The following is a 14,804-nucleotide window of genomic DNA, read 5'->3' on the forward strand; positions in this document are numbered from 1 at the left end:
CGAGAGTTTTTGATTCAAAAAGCGGAACCTCAACATAAAATGGGTATTTTGAGCAGAATTGAAGCTCGGCGGCAATTCGGCGAGATTCGGCAAAATGTAATCCGCTAAACATGCTCTTGGGCATGCAGAGAATAAGTTTAGACAGAGGAATCAAGTTATTTGGACAATTTTACAAAAAACTCAAAACTTTGAGCATAGAAAGACATAGAGAAAAGCGACAGAATTTACGATCAGAGGTAAGGAAAAGCATCAGTACCTCGAGGCTTACGCGTAGCAACGAACAGAGCTACGATCAGACAAGAATCGGCGAAAAGCTCTCCTCCCTTTCTCTCCTTGAAGCTCGCGGGTTTGGGTGTTGATGGTGGTGATGAAGTTTTGATTTTTCTTTCAAGCTATTTATAGGAAATGGAAAACGCGGGAAAATGAATATTTCGCGATTCTGATTTTTCCTGTGCATTCCTCTGTGAATTCTAAGATAGGTTCTGGCGACGTAATTCCAGAACTCAAAGCAGGTTTCTCAGAATTTAAGCAAACCATATAAAGTCGGTGTAAATCTATTTTACCCGAAAAACTACTTTTTGCAGTTGATGTCGGAAGACAAAACTTCCTTCTGAAGAAAGATTGGAAACATCGAAAGAAATTGGTGTACGCGTGTGGAATCTTCATTTGAAGCTCCGAATAGAAAAAGTCTTCATCGACAGTTTACTTTAAGGTTTTTGAGCTATCAGGGATTCAGTTTCGGCAAACTTCCGAGAATTGAAAACGATCATTCGTATATTCCAGGGTTTCGTGTCAAAACACTCGTCAAGGAAATGAATAAGAGAAATTCTTATAATCCTATGAATATTTTTGAATTCCGCTTCTACAGTGCTTTAAGAGCGGATTAGCCTTTTACTAACGCTTTCGCCCTAAGGCGGAAGTGAATAAAGCTCGTGCTATAACCTATAGCGACAATAGTACTATTCTTAGTCGTTTCCTGACCTTTCTCCTTCATAATACTAATCCAAACATCAACCACAAGTCAAGTTCCTCTCACGCTGACACAAAATCCTATGCGTGAGTTGAAAATTAATTATTTATTTAATTCTAAAATCCTGGGTCTTACAGATGACGTGGAGTTCTTAGTTCTTAAAAATAAGACCTAGGTTCTTAGAACATCTCCAATGCTAGTTCTTAGTTCTTAACACTATTAATGTGGGCCCGTACTACCACATGTGCTTAAGCAACTCTTTGCAGATTTTGTTCCAACCATGAGTTCTTAGTTCTTATGTTTCAAGGTTTGGTAATTTGCTGGGAGAAGGGCTATCGTGAAGTCCGAGTTTGTTCTGATTCTGTCATGGCGTTGGAGCTTGTAAGGGGGTTAGTGTCTTCTTTCCATATCTATTCCCCCTTGATCTTGAAGATTAAGTCTTTGGTCCAGCGTTCCTGGCGTGTTGATTTGCAGCATACTCTTCGTGAGGGAAATACTCCGGCGGATTTTATGGCGAAACTAGGTGCGGATATGCCTGTTGTGCAGCTTGTGATGTTTCCGGCGGCACCGCCGAGTCTTGCTCCTTTGTTGTTGGTCGATAGCCTTGGGGTTCCTTATTTGAGGACTTAGTTTTTCTTTTGCTTAGCGTCATCTTTAAAAAAAAAGTTCTTAGTTCTTAGCACTATTCATCCGGTCCCAGAATACTATTATATTAATGTTTTTTATTTCCATATAATTTTGATTTAAATTTAAATGCTAATTCAATATTTAAATTAAATGAATGAGAAAGAAAAATTAAATTTTTATGTTAAGAACTAAAAACCCTTGCATTAAAGATGCTCTAACCATTGTCTTGATTTTCTAGTTTCTTTAGGATTGCGTAATTGTTGTCCTTTAACGTTATGGTATTTGCCTTTAAATAAGATTATTCCTTTGTTATGTGCTGTGAGTAGATGCTCTCTTTTCTTTGTTGTTTTCCTTTCATGTTAAAAAAAAAAATCAAACAAGCAAAAGACAAAATTTAACAATTCTTAATTTTTGTCTTTACCATTTTTCTAGGTCAAAGAATATAAATATCTATTGATTTCCTTAACCTTTTCTCTCTTCCTATTCACAAATGTCTCTCACATTTAACAAATGAGGTAATTTTATCAAGATTTTTTTTTAACGTTAGAAAAATAAATTGGTCACTTTAATTCTTGGACCTCCCCACGTCTACCTATATGTCTCATAATTCTTATCACTTGAGGTATCATTCGGGGACATTCTATCGAGATTCTAATATCATTAAGTATGTAAATATTTTTCCTTATACTTTTTAATTAGAAATTAATTTTTACGCACTCACAGTGTAAATAAGTTTTACACAATTATGCAATTACATCTCTCCATTTTTGCTAGTTCATAATTAATTTTAAATTTAATAATATTTAAAATAAGAAATGGAAAATTGTAATTGAATGACTGTGTAAAACTTTTCATACCGTAAGTATACATAAATTAATCTCTTTTAATTATTAATTTTTCTCTTCAAAAATTAATAGTAACTTGAGTATTCTTCAATCACCACCACACCAAACATGTGAGTAAAAAATTCCAAACTTGTCTGTGTTGCCAAACAACCTGCAATTTCATTTCTTCATAAACCCTTTTGCCCTCTTTCATTCCCTTCTCTTCAATTCACACTCCTTCCTTCACCAACCTCTCGTTATCTTCGCCTCCATTCAACTTCAATCTCTCTCTCTCTCTCTCTGGTCATTTGGACCAAAGAGCTATGATGAGTCTATCAATGGATTCAGTTTCGGTGTTAAACCCTAAAATCTCAAATACCCATTTCTCAGTTCCATCCAACAAGCTACCCCATTGCGTCAAGTTCAATCCTTTGCTCAAACCTCGCACCTTCAGATTCTCTGCTAACGCTGCTGTTCCAGCGAAGGGGCTTGCCGCATGCTTTCTTGCCCCTAATCGACGGAACCCGTTCATGGTCCGGTTTGCAGCTTCCTCATCGGTAAGATGAAAAAGGAACCATCTTTGTTCTTTTCTTGAAATGGGGTGGTGAGGTTTGAACTCGAAATGCCATTGCTCAATTAGAGCAATTTTGGTATAAGTAGTGTCTGTTGGCTTTATCAAATGAAAAGCTCAAAGGAATTTTTGGTGTTTAGAAGAATTTGTGTTCTTGTTTATGTATGATTTTAGGAATTTGAAATTTTAAGATAATGTTGATATGTTGATTATACTGTTATCTTCACTTAATTAGTTAATATAAGAAAATTATATCGGAATAGAGGATATGTTAGGAAATTAAGCAATGATTTTAACAGAAAAGTGCTGTTGATGTGGTCACAAATTCAGGGTTTTAAATTGCCGCTGCAGTTGACGGTTATGTTGCCGAAGCACAATTGCAGTAGCGATGCCGTTGCAGGGACTCAGCTGCAGACTGCAATTTAAAACCGTGTTCACAATTGTGGTTGTGTTGAGCTTCAAAACCTTGACACTGCAATTGTGGACTTCGGCCATTTTTAGAACCTTTCATGTTCTCATGCAAGAATTATTCTCTCAATCAATTCGTTGAAATTTCAGTATTCTGCGTCTAAAAGTTAGCTAGCTCGTTAGTTTTATCCAATATTCTTGAATTGCTAATCTAGATCGGTAAATGTATAGGAGCAGGGTGAATTTGAAGTGAAGGGGAGTGATGAGAAGCCTCCCAATGATGTTGCTTCTGAAGAGTCACAGGAAGCGTGGAAGCAGGCTCTGGATACCTTCACAGAACAGGCCGTGAAGCTTAAAGGAATTTCTGAAGAAGCATATGAATTATATTCTAAGAAGGCCATTGTCGTTTTGAAAGATACCTCGGAACAGTTGAAGATACAAGCAGAACAGGCAAAGCATGATTTGAGTGTGGCGGCAAAGGAAATTGCAGAGGGAGGGAAAGTGTATTTGTCTGCGGCTTCCGAGAATTCACCTGAGGTAAAGGATATTGTGGAGACATTTACATCCCCAACTGATGATCTCAGCAACATTTCTGGAGTTCAGGACTTCTATGTTGGTGTACCTTATGGTATGTAAATATCCATGTTGTTTGGTAAAGTTTTGATTGGGATTTTTTTTATCTGAATAATATTCCTGGCAGATTCTGTTTACTAACTTAATGCAATAACTGTTAAAAGGCATTTGAATGTAAGGTGTTCCTGATTCCCTGATATAAATGTTCTTGGATACAGTCTTGTGGTGGGGAGCTTGTTGCAAATAGAAAGGAAAAGGGCTTCGATTGTCATATTAGCATGTGTCTAACTCAAGGAGAGGGAATTAGTTAGTATGTATTGTTTCTTCATACTTTAGGGGATAAGTCCCTTTATACCTTAGGGGTTGAGTAGGATAAATGACTAAGGCTATATTTGGATATCCGTTGGCAGCAGTGCAAACGTACATTAAAACTCACTTCGAGACAAAATGAACGGGACTCTTCTTATAGATTAGGAGGAAAGCCCGTTCACGTTCACCCAACTTGTGTTCACGTTCACCCAACTTGTATCCAAAGTCCAAACACATACTAAGTAATCTTCACTTGTAGGAAGGTAGTGGCACCTGATGAGGATCAGGATTGGTACCTGATGGATGACCCTTACAGGACATAAAGTTATATGGATAAGGATTGATATTGACGACTGTTATCTAATAGAGGTAGTTTTTCTATATGTTGGGCTGATGTTATAGGGCCAGCTCATTGCGCCTCAATATCAGTACTGTACAAATGTCATCTCATTTGATGGTTTAAGACCCATCTAAAATTAAATGATATGATTTTATCATGCTGACTGGGAAAAATTTTAGCCTCTTTTTTCCTCCCAAATTCATAGTTTAATTTGTGATACTTCTAATTTTTGCAGGTTTGGTACTATCTCTTGGTGGCTTCCTTTCGTTTATGGTAACAGGAAGCGTTGCAGCCATAAGGTTTGGGGTGATTTTAGGTGGTGTCCTCTTGGCTTTAAGCATTTCAAGTCTGAAGTCGTATAAAAGAGGAAAACCTTCTCCTCTAGCTTTGAAGGGCCAAACAGGTAAAGATCATATGCTTTGTATGTAAAAGAATGCTCCATCTAAAAGAATCACAAAAAGTAAATGGGTAATAAGAATCTGAAAGTTAAATATATCTCACTAAGTTTTGCAATAGTATCATGCCAAGGTTATCAAAAGTGAAATCTTACCTAGGATTGCAATGAAACTTAGGGTGGTTGATAGCATTAAGCTGGTAGCATTGTGCGATCCTATGTGTTTAGCAATGATTTTGAAAACAATGCATCATGTGATTACTTACCATTGGTTTAATTGTAATTCGTTCAATCGGTTTTCGAATGTAACAAAATTTCAGCATGAATTCATATCCTGTAGAAGGGGGGGGGGGGGGGGTTTACAATTTTCTGTAGAAATAAGAACTGCAAGTTCCAATTGACTTAATTATGTTGGGGAATTCCCACTTTCTTTTACTTATTTGAATTTTCTAGTCTTCCGGTATGGGTTGGAAACAACAATTAGCCTTAGCCTTCCTAAACATTCATATTAATGCTGACTTGCACATGTTTAACTTTGCCTTATTTAGGGTTTAAATCACGTTTTGCTGAATGATTGATGCCTTCTATGGTTCTACCTGCTTTGATTTGTTTTTATTCACAAAATTTTGAATACTAGACAAGTTGTAGTAAAATTCATCGTAAGTAATTACACGCTAGTGATACTTACGATGTACTTTTCATGTTTTCCATATAATGATGCAATAATGTTTATTGGTTTGCTTATTGATCATGAATCTTATTTTAAATTACCTGTTGTCCTTGCAGCTATAGCAGCTATATTGTTTCTGCGGGAGCTAGCCTCAATAGGCAAAGTAAGGGATTGTTTGTATGAATATTTGTCGAAACTAATCTAACTTTAATGCTGATAACACTTATTTTAGTTTCAAACTTTTGATAGTTTCTTGTTCCTTGCTTTTTTCCAGGGATCATCTTATTTCACCGCCTTGATCAGGTTCTTGAAACTTCGTTATTATTTTTAACTTACATATGAACTTATTGTTTGCACTAGCCTATTCATTTTCCTGCCCTAGCCTTTACTGTTAATCTCAAATTCTCAATCACTTGCTGCTGTGTCATGTTTAGCACAAACAGGGTTGAATTAGAATTAGATTATATTAATATTGTGAATGGTGATGTCCTGAAAATAGAATTTCATTTAGTACCATTCTTTGGTCCAATGCTTTTATCATTCGTATCAATATTGTGTTACGTAACAATTCTTTGATCATTCAATATTTTGTTATGTAACAATGCTTTTATCATTCATATCAATATTTTGTTATGTAACAACTTTGTTTAACATCTGCAGTGGTGCGGCAGTGGCATTTTATGTCTATAGAATTGTACTGGAACGCAACCAACAGAAGGGCTCAAACTTGGAAGGTGAAGCAGAAAGCTAGTTGAGTCATGAGTGATAAGGTTAGTCTATTAAAGTTTATAGATACTATATATTTGATCTAAAAAAAGTTTAGGTGAGGTAGTCTTTTCAATGTGAACTTTTTTGCCAGCATCAGTGTTATTGTCTTCCATTTGCTACTCTGTTAAAAATTGAAGATCAGATTAATAAACTTAAGATCAACATGAAGATGGTCGGCGTAAATTTTGATGATTATTTTATGATATTCACAGGCTGGGTCATGAAGATTAACTATCGCTGCTGATGGTTACAGTTTCATGCATGGAAAAATTGAGCATGGAAAATCTTGATATAATTTCACGTATACTTTCATGTATAAATGTGATTTCTCTGGAAAATAACTAAATAGCATATTATGAATGACCTTGCTTTGAGGTGGATGTTATGAATTGATTTTGTTTGTATGCTTAGGATTTAAGTTTTAGGGTTTAGGAAGCTAGACTTTGGATCTCAGTGTGTTAGAATCTATCTTGATACGGTGGATTGATTATTCTCCAAAACTTGCACCAGAAAACATAATAAATACCAGTTTCTTTCATTCTTCAACTCTATTTAATTTGGTGTTTGGCTAAGAGCATTACTAAATCAAGATTCATATCCTTTTTCCCAGGATGATTAACAAATCAAAAGCCTGGGACTATGAACAAAAGAAATATATTTTTTCGTCAAATAACGAACAGTATTAAAATGTTCTATTTTAGTTTTAAAAACGGAACCACGTGTAATCAGATTATCTGGGAATGGTAGGTGTTCGATTAATTTAGTAAGAAAATTCAACTTTTTAAAAAATGGTAAGAACTATTAAAGAACCCGTTTTTCCTTTAAAAAAAAAAAAGAACCCGTTTTTCCAAATTAAAAAACAAACAAAAAGAACCTATATTAAGTGATTGTGTTTAATTGATCTTCATTGTCTAAAAGGGTTAATTGCACTTATATTAATTGTTTATCTATGTTGTTTTAGATAAGCATTGTTTATCTATGTAGAATGTTGATATGGGGTGCAGGTCAATTAATGAAGACACATTAGCAAGATCCGTTAGATTATTGACGGTAGAGTGATAGAAAAGGATTAAAATCACTCACATCAATAAGATATGAGATTCAAAACGCTAGTTTTCAGTAAATAAAACCTTAGTTTGAATATGATTTACACACGGTCAAAAGCTTTATACCCCCTCCATAAATGATAAATCCCACAATAAGTTCTCGGCATCGAAAAAATATGTATAAGAAAACAACATGCATCATCTCCAACCATATTTTGTGTAGTTGTTTGTTGCATAATCTTTATATTAATTGATTCAGATTGATTCATAAAACGTTAAATTGGTCAAATCTTTTATACACTTATCATTTTGCTACCGTGGAGGCATCAAAAGATTTGAATTCTCTAATCAATAAGGCCGGAAAGAATGTCAGCAATGCTTTCCCCAACTATTAAAGGAAAGGCTCTGATGAAGGAAGGGATATGCGGCAGGGCCAGCCAATGCTTCCCCCAAATTTCCCATCAATTAAGTGAGGGCTTTCCTGGACTTTCCCCACCCCTTTTTTCATTTATCCTTCCCAGCAAGCCTCAATCTTTCGCATATCTTGCTCATTCGACAAGGCATGAATCACCTTTCGCATATCTTGCTCATTCGACAAGGCATGAATCACTGAACTTGCACTCAAGAGTAATAATGCTATGTAAAAGGCGCGTGACTTGACAATATATGGCATTTCTTGCTTGTTTAGTGTTGCTTTGAATTTGCCGTAGTGTTAAGAGGGGATTCAAATAGTGCAAAAAAGGGGCGTAGTAGTAAAAGATAGAAGATGCTATTATAATCCTCATTCCGGACTGTATTTTTAATGATGGTTTAATAAATAAATACAGCCTTGTCTTTATTGTGTATAAACACTCACTTTAAAACTCTTTTTCTAGCTCTTATACTTCCATTTGTGAAAGAGTATTGCTAGCACTCTTCTATGTATATCATAAAACAATTTACAATTTCTCACATTCTAAAGTTTTTAAAAAGCATAATTTTACCCTTACACCAATAGCATAGTTGGAAGTCCTTCTACATTGATTCTAAAGACATAACTAATATCAGATAGAGGCTTATGTGAGTAGCTTCTAAGTGCTAAAATAAATTCTGAGAAAAAAGCTGACCCAATCATGCTACAAGTATAAAGTCCCACTTGAACAACACATGTGGAGCCAAAACATGGAGAAAAAAGACATAAATTTCATATAAATACTGTTCCTACATCAGGAAAAAGAGTCAGAGGGTAATGTCAAAACCACATTGGTTTGAAATTTACAAAGCTAAATAACAAAGAAACAAATGACCCGCTAGGAGATAGAGGTGTAAGAACAAAAAAAAGGAAGAGCAGAAGCATGAAAATATACTAAGCATGCTGATGAGTGCTCAGCTGCTATCGTTTATCTTCATTCAGCCGTAGAGGTTGTTCTAATTTACAGAAAAAAGAGTCCCAAAATCTTCTAGATATCGTAATGCACTTGACTAGGGTTCTGAGGTTGATTATCCAAGGGCATGTATTGGGCCATAATTGCCCTTATCTCAGAATCCATATATCTCTGCAAAAAATTATTAAACAATTTTAGGATGAAAGTGGAGTAAATAATCAAACTAGTCTTTAAAAGAAGTTATATTGTTAGTTAATATGTTTGAAGCCCCTAAATATGTATTTTATCTGTCAAGAATCTTTAGTATAATTTTCATCATAAAAAAACTAATATGAAAATGTGTATCTTTAAAGAATTAATTTAACTATTTAGTCATGACAATGCATACGATGGGGGGCATGTAATGCTAGTAATTAAAAAAAGTAAAAAACTCATTCTCAACAATTAGTGTCTCAATGTAGTATTGATATAACGATAAAAGGGAAAATACGAAGTCTGCAATAATCATACCTGGATTCTATACTTGTAAAACGCATATCCTCCAGAAGCAGCAACAACCACAACCAGGATAATCATCCAAATACTCACCGAAGCAGTATAAGCAGTATATTTACCTGCTTTTATGAACCAAAATAGTGAAAAATTAATAAACTTATTGTTCGAATCTAATTTTAGAAACACATAAATAGTATCTCAATAGCATGCAAAAAGTATCTAAAACAATCAAGATATGGGCCATGAGTTTGGAATGGAAAACACACTAGAATTTTCCATTCTGGTTTCAAATGTAAAAGTGAACCTCACAAAATTCTTTCAAAAGAAACACTTGAAACTTCACAGATAGAAAAAGAAATGCCAAAGGAGCATTATCAAGTCAAAGTGCAAAGTTGTTTTTTCCCTAAAGACATTGCAGTTCTGAAAGAGGTGCAGAAAGAGACAGAGAAGTGAAAAAAGCCTCACCAATACACAAGTCATTTTCTCGTGAGTAGAACAAACCACTACCGCATTTGCATTCATAACTCCCCCAGGTATTTTTGCATTTGCACTCCGGGCACTGGCAAACCAATTTCTCATTGCACTCATCAATATCTGCAACATAACCAGAACAAAAAATAAAGCCAGTGTATTTCCAGAGAATCTGGATAACTTGCAACTATTTTTAACTAGTCCTCCAAGAGAAGTAACTATCTGATGCGTATTTGTCATTCATTGGATAATTTAACTAGACAACAATGACAAGCCTTTTCACTAGGCCGAGTCAGCTATATAGACGAAACCATAATGCTTTTCCATGTGTTAAGTTTATTGATATACCGATATAGTGATAAACCATGTACATCCAAATCTCTTTTAGTTGTCTGGCTTATAGTTTATTCTAAATAACTGGATACTACCATAATCACAAAAGTCAGAACAAAAAGTACCTTCACATGACCGGACTCCATCACCTCTGAACCCAGTTGGACACTCACAACCTTTTATGTAGTCATCCTGCATTGTCATTTAAGAAACAACAAGAAGGAAACAGATGATGGTTAATATCTTGCATAATCGGTCATACTCCGACTCCTCCGAACCAAAAGTAGGAACAAAAGGATGAGCAAGATAAATTACATGACAAGCAGAGTAAACCCTGCCACCTTGTGCTCCCGTCCAACAACCTCCATTGTGGACTTCACAGCTCAAGACTCCTGAAGCTGTTAAAAAATTCAAATCCCCAGTGAAATTGAGCAAGAAAAATAAATTTAAATGAACTTTAATAGAAACTTCCCGGCCTCCTTGACATAAAAACTACAAGGACAAAAGTGTAGTTTGGTAAAATGGAGGCTACACATAGAAATCAGAAGTGGAGGGGGAACAAAAGGAGGAAGAAATACAAGCCCCAAACACCAATTTGGTATGATAATGATGATATCTATTCTGTTAGGAACTTAGGAAGTTACATTGAAAGGGTCACTAGTCTTGGAAAAGCCTATATATTCTGTTTGTGCTCTATTCTTTTTGGCAGAAATGGTTTCTAAAATATATAGATTGGAAAATGTAGAATGGAACAATTTATCTGAGCTTGAAAAGACTAATTTACCTTCACAGTGAGTATATCCATCACCTACAAACTTCACATTTTGCACAATAGGGCATTCACACACTCTTCCACGGAAAGTATCCTATAATTAGAAAAGCATATGCAGATGGTTAAAATCAGAAGAACTAGACCTCACATGAAGCAAAAACGTAATAAACTTTACAGAAAAATGTGTCTGATTCAGTTAACCAAATACCCTGCATGCAGTAATATTAGAAGATTTGTCCTGCCAACAACCACCATTGTTTTCCAAACACTCATTTGTTTCCATGTCTGCAAAGAATAATCACTAAAATAATTAGCTTCTAAACAAGATTCAATTTCATTGAGTTGGTTGCCAATGCATCTATGATTTTATATAGATAAAAATCAAGTCAATTCTTTTAACACAATTGAAAATTGAAAAATTAAAACATCAAAATGAAAAAAAAGGGACAGAAGAAAGCGCTGAATTTATGATTTTAACTTTAGAACTGCCGAAACACATCGCAAATTGATAAAAAGGACCTTGAGTTAAGCAAATTGATGGTTCAGTGGTCTCTTGGAAACCTGCACAGATTGCCTTGAGAACTGATGGTCTTGACAGCTGACCTAAAAGCAGTTAAAAACACAAATTATAAAATAGAATACAGTTAAGTAGCTGGTAAGATATCTAGAAAAGCTTCCTCGTACCTCTATACTGTCTGTTGTTTATAACAAGAGTAGGTAGTATCGTAACATCACCGCGAGAGCCTTTGCCAATCTGAAACCAAATGCAGAACAATTATGAAAACATAATGGCGTAATTGAACAAAAAAAAAACATAAAAAAGGTTTGCAATTTGCATTTTAGAAAACCAACCTGTGCCTCCTGTTCAGCCTTAAGAACAGGGTTTTCAACATTTGCATTAGGATCCCCAACACAGTCTTTAATCTTCTTCAGATCAACACCTGTAAAGAGTAAATGGAAGAAAAGTGGAGTCATTGACAAAAATATATTTTCTTAGAATGATGGGATAAACGATTTTTGGCAAAGCATTGAGAAAACAAAAGAAAAGTTTATCCAAAAAGAGTACAAATATAAAAGCATTTCTTATTCAGTTTGTCAACATAGCAGTGATAATTCTATCAGTGCAGAAAAAATCTGGTTTTGTTCCTCTCCTCATATGCATGAAAGCTTCAGCAATCAAGAGAAAAGAAAAATTCCAGGGATGCTAAATTATTTAAAAAAATCTGAAACCAAGAAATTACAAGAATATATTGTGTGAAAAAAAAAGAATTTTATGTTTCCTCTTCCTGCTGACTTGGGTAATGTTTTGCAAGCCATTCAAAACCAAAAACCAGAGAAAAATTCAAGCCAGTCTCAATGTATAAGCAAAGAAACACAAAATGCCCAACCTACCGAGAGATTTAATAACTTGATCAGAGCATTCTTCTGTGTATTTGTTCTCTTTCATGGGGCAACGGATTGAAAAATCAGTCACATAGTCCCACCATTGCCAAGGCTTTCCACTTTCATTTGCCACTTTGAAGAAGCAAGCTTGGCGTAAGTTTTGAACGACAACATCTTTACCATCATATCCTTTACTGAAATCTTGCTCAGGGTCTGGAGCACAGTATCTTCCGTTGTTTATGCACTGAGACTTGCACTGTTTGCTTAAGCGAAACTCTTCAGGGCAATACCAAGTTATATAGCGAGGGGTAAACTGAGCGAACCCCTTCCGTTCGAGTAGCTGCGCTACCCCTTTGAAGCTCTTCATGAAATTAATTTGATTGTCACACTTTGGCCCACACTCATCATTGCTATTCGTCCACAATTCATACTCAACTCTCTCGTCGGGATGTGGAAGAGCCTCTCGCCAATCAAGATTTACGTAGACTGTCTCCTCCTTGGAGAGAGTCTCCTTGATGCTATCCCCCAAGGATTTACTGATAAGAGCAGAAGGAATGCTAATCTTCTCTACATAATCGTCATTTGCAATATGCCCTTCTTCAGGAGTGTCCATGGTGATCAATGATTCTGTCCTGTCATCGGCTACAAGTATAGCTGCTGCTCCAGCATTTTGTGAGTTCCACGCCTTCAAGGTGAAGTAGCATTCTACAAAAAAGACCAGAGAATAAATTTTCAAAGTCATTTTCTGAGTGGTTGTGATCCTAATGATCTATGCAATATCATCAGTGTGGCAACATACAGTCTACAAAGATAGAATAGGTTAACCAGAGAACACGTTCTGCTACAATAGAGTGCCCCTTATCTCAATTCCCATACTCCAAAACCGTAACCAAAGCCTTATCTCACTAGGTGAAGTCGGCTATATGGATCACATATCAATATTAAAGATATGGTGTGTTTACGTTGGTTTCCTAAAGCCTAACACAACCTTCCTCTTTTATCTGGACTTACGACCGGCTATGCAAAAGCATAGGCAGAGTTTCTATTCTCATACTCCAAACCAATAAATAAATAAACTTCACATTAAATCAAAGGCAAGAGAGATTATGCATCCTTAACCTGAACAATAAATGCAACATTTACACAATCTTTTGCAACAATTACCTAGTCACATCATACTGGGAAGACCTAAAGTGTTTATGGTCCCAACTTAAAAACTTAAAACCAGAATATTCCAAAAATAGTATAACAATGGCCTTTCAATTATTTGATTAGTAAACGGCAACTTTCCATATCATAAAGAAAAGAAAGCAATTCCAAAATGCACAACATATTTAAATTACCATAATCAAAATACAGTATGGAACTTGAAAAAGTAGCTGCCTCCTTAAAAAACGCCATGTTATACAAACAAAATCAACCACTAAACTAAACCAAACCCAAGTGATTTACTACAAAACATTGATCATTTTTTTCCCTTATAAATTTATGGGTTATTCACAAGCTGAAGAGTTAAGAAAGACCAATTAGAAGCTCACCTCCACGATCAACAAGAACAAAGGTGGGGAAAACTCCAGGCTTGGACTGAAACGAAGCATTGAAATCAGTGAAGTTCTTGCATCCCATCCGATTCACATTTGGGTACACAACAGAACCAATCAATGTTCCTCCATACTTAGGAACCCCAAAATTCCCAATCGCACATTCATATAAACCCTTCAAAGATTTCGGAGAAGTGACCTTCAAGCTATTCTTCTCCACCACAAACCTGCCCAAACAACTCCCCAATAGCAGAACCCAAACAAACAACAAGAAACTCAACTTTATGCTCATCTTCATGCACAAACTGATATTCAAACTGCAATTAATGCAACCCTGTTTGGATGAATTAATTGAAAAGGAAAGAGACCCAGATCAGGAAATTGGAAATTGAGTCAAAAAAAAGTTGCTTTTGTGATCGATGAAGGTTTAAAGCCTTCTGGGTCAGCACAGTGATGATGCGTATGAAAGGAAAAGCACCACCTTAGAAGTGTCGAAATAGATGAGTGAAACGTGTTGGTTACGTTCAACGGTTAATTGGAATCATCACCTGCAAACTGCTAAGAACAAGTGAATGCAACGTGCCATTTAAAGAAACATTCTAATAATATAACAACGTTGTTGAGACTAGTCGCAGAACATCAGCTGGAATATTTCTAGCTAGTATTCAATTTAGAAGATGATTGAGAAGGCTAAATTATTTGTTTCAAATTTGAGTAATGGTATCATTAAGCATTGAACTTGTTAGGTATTTAAGGATATGAAAAAATATCTTATCGAGTATTTTAGAGTAGTTAAAGTAAGTTAAATTATTTCTTATATTAATATATTTCCTTATTTAATTAGGATTAGAATGGGTAAGTAATGTATCTTCTAAGTTCTAATCAATAAATCAATTATTCACAAGATAAATCCTGACACACCGCTTCTCTTCTGATTCTCTTTAT

General features: G+C 35.4%; 2 protein-coding genes across 4 annotated transcripts; one reads left to right on the forward strand and one right to left on the reverse strand.

Annotated features, from left to right (window-relative positions):
• The first annotated feature begins 2,555 nt into the window (after positions 1–2,555).
• LOC130728084 (protein FATTY ACID EXPORT 3, chloroplastic) lies at positions 2,556–6,992 on the forward strand. Of its 2 annotated transcripts, none has more exons than XM_057579424.1 (7): positions 2,556–2,978; positions 3,632–4,028; positions 4,858–5,025; positions 5,803–5,849; positions 5,961–5,989; positions 6,347–6,456; positions 6,667–6,992. In XM_057579424.1, exons 1-6 carry the CDS (start codon positions 2,745–2,747, stop codon positions 6,435–6,437), a joined length of 966 nt encoding a protein of 321 aa, XP_057435407.1. In that variant the 5' UTR covers positions 2,556–2,744; the 3' UTR covers positions 6,438–6,456; positions 6,667–6,992. The 2 variants fall into 2 exon arrangements, with proteins under 2 accessions (XP_057435407.1, XP_057435408.1); XM_057579425.1 differs by having other exon boundaries at positions 2,561–2,978; positions 3,638–4,028.
• A 1,670-nt stretch (positions 6,993–8,662) lies between these two features.
• On the reverse strand, positions 8,663–14,582 carry LOC130728085 (vacuolar-sorting receptor 1-like). 2 transcript variants are annotated; one of them, XM_057579426.1, is made up of 13 exons: positions 14,341–14,582; positions 13,857–14,193; positions 12,328–13,023; positions 11,788–11,876; positions 11,620–11,689; positions 11,455–11,538; positions 11,144–11,220; positions 10,948–11,029; positions 10,479–10,561; positions 10,289–10,355; positions 9,825–9,953; positions 9,375–9,481; positions 8,663–9,035 (listed from the first exon to the last, which is right to left on the reverse strand). In XM_057579426.1, the coding sequence occupies exons 2-13, from the start codon at positions 14,155–14,157 to the stop codon at positions 8,940–8,942; spliced, it is 1,881 nt and encodes a 626-aa protein (XP_057435409.1). In that variant the 5' UTR covers positions 14,158–14,193; positions 14,341–14,582; the 3' UTR covers positions 8,663–8,939. The 2 variants fall into 2 exon arrangements, with proteins under 2 accessions (XP_057435409.1, XP_057435410.1); XM_057579427.1 differs by having other exon boundaries at positions 9,375–9,478; positions 13,857–14,581.
• Between the last annotated feature and the right edge of the window lie 222 nt (positions 14,583–14,804).

Source organism: Lotus japonicus, chromosome 1 (assembly GCF_012489685.1).
Source record: "Lotus japonicus ecotype B-129 chromosome 1, LjGifu_v1.2".
Classification (NCBI taxonomy): domain Eukaryota; kingdom Viridiplantae; phylum Streptophyta; class Magnoliopsida; order Fabales; family Fabaceae; genus Lotus; species Lotus japonicus.

Bases quoted from the DNA above. Each gene is read 5' to 3' on its own strand.
- LOC130728085 (XM_057579426.1), bottom strand. From the start codon at position 14,157: ATGAAGATGAGCATAAAGTTGAGTTTCTTGTTGTTTGTTTGGGTTCTG. The intron at 13,024-13,856 runs GTGAGCTTCTAA...TCTTTTTTGTAG, and splicing joins TGTTCTTGTTGATCGTGGAG to AATGCTACTTCACCTTGAAG. The intron at 11,030-11,143 runs GTATTTGGTTAA...TTCTAATTATAG, and splicing joins CTAATATTACTGCATGCAGG to GATACTTTCCGTGGAAGAGT.
- LOC130728084 (XM_057579424.1), top strand. From the start codon at position 2,745: ATGATGAGTCTATCAATGGATTCAGTTTCGGTGTTAAACCCTAAAATC. The intron at 4,029-4,857 runs GTATGTAAATAT...TAATTTTTGCAG, and splicing joins CTATGTTGGTGTACCTTATG to GTTTGGTACTATCTCTTGGT. The intron at 5,990-6,346 runs GTTCTTGAAACT...TAACATCTGCAG, and splicing joins TATTTCACCGCCTTGATCAG to TGGTGCGGCAGTGGCATTTT.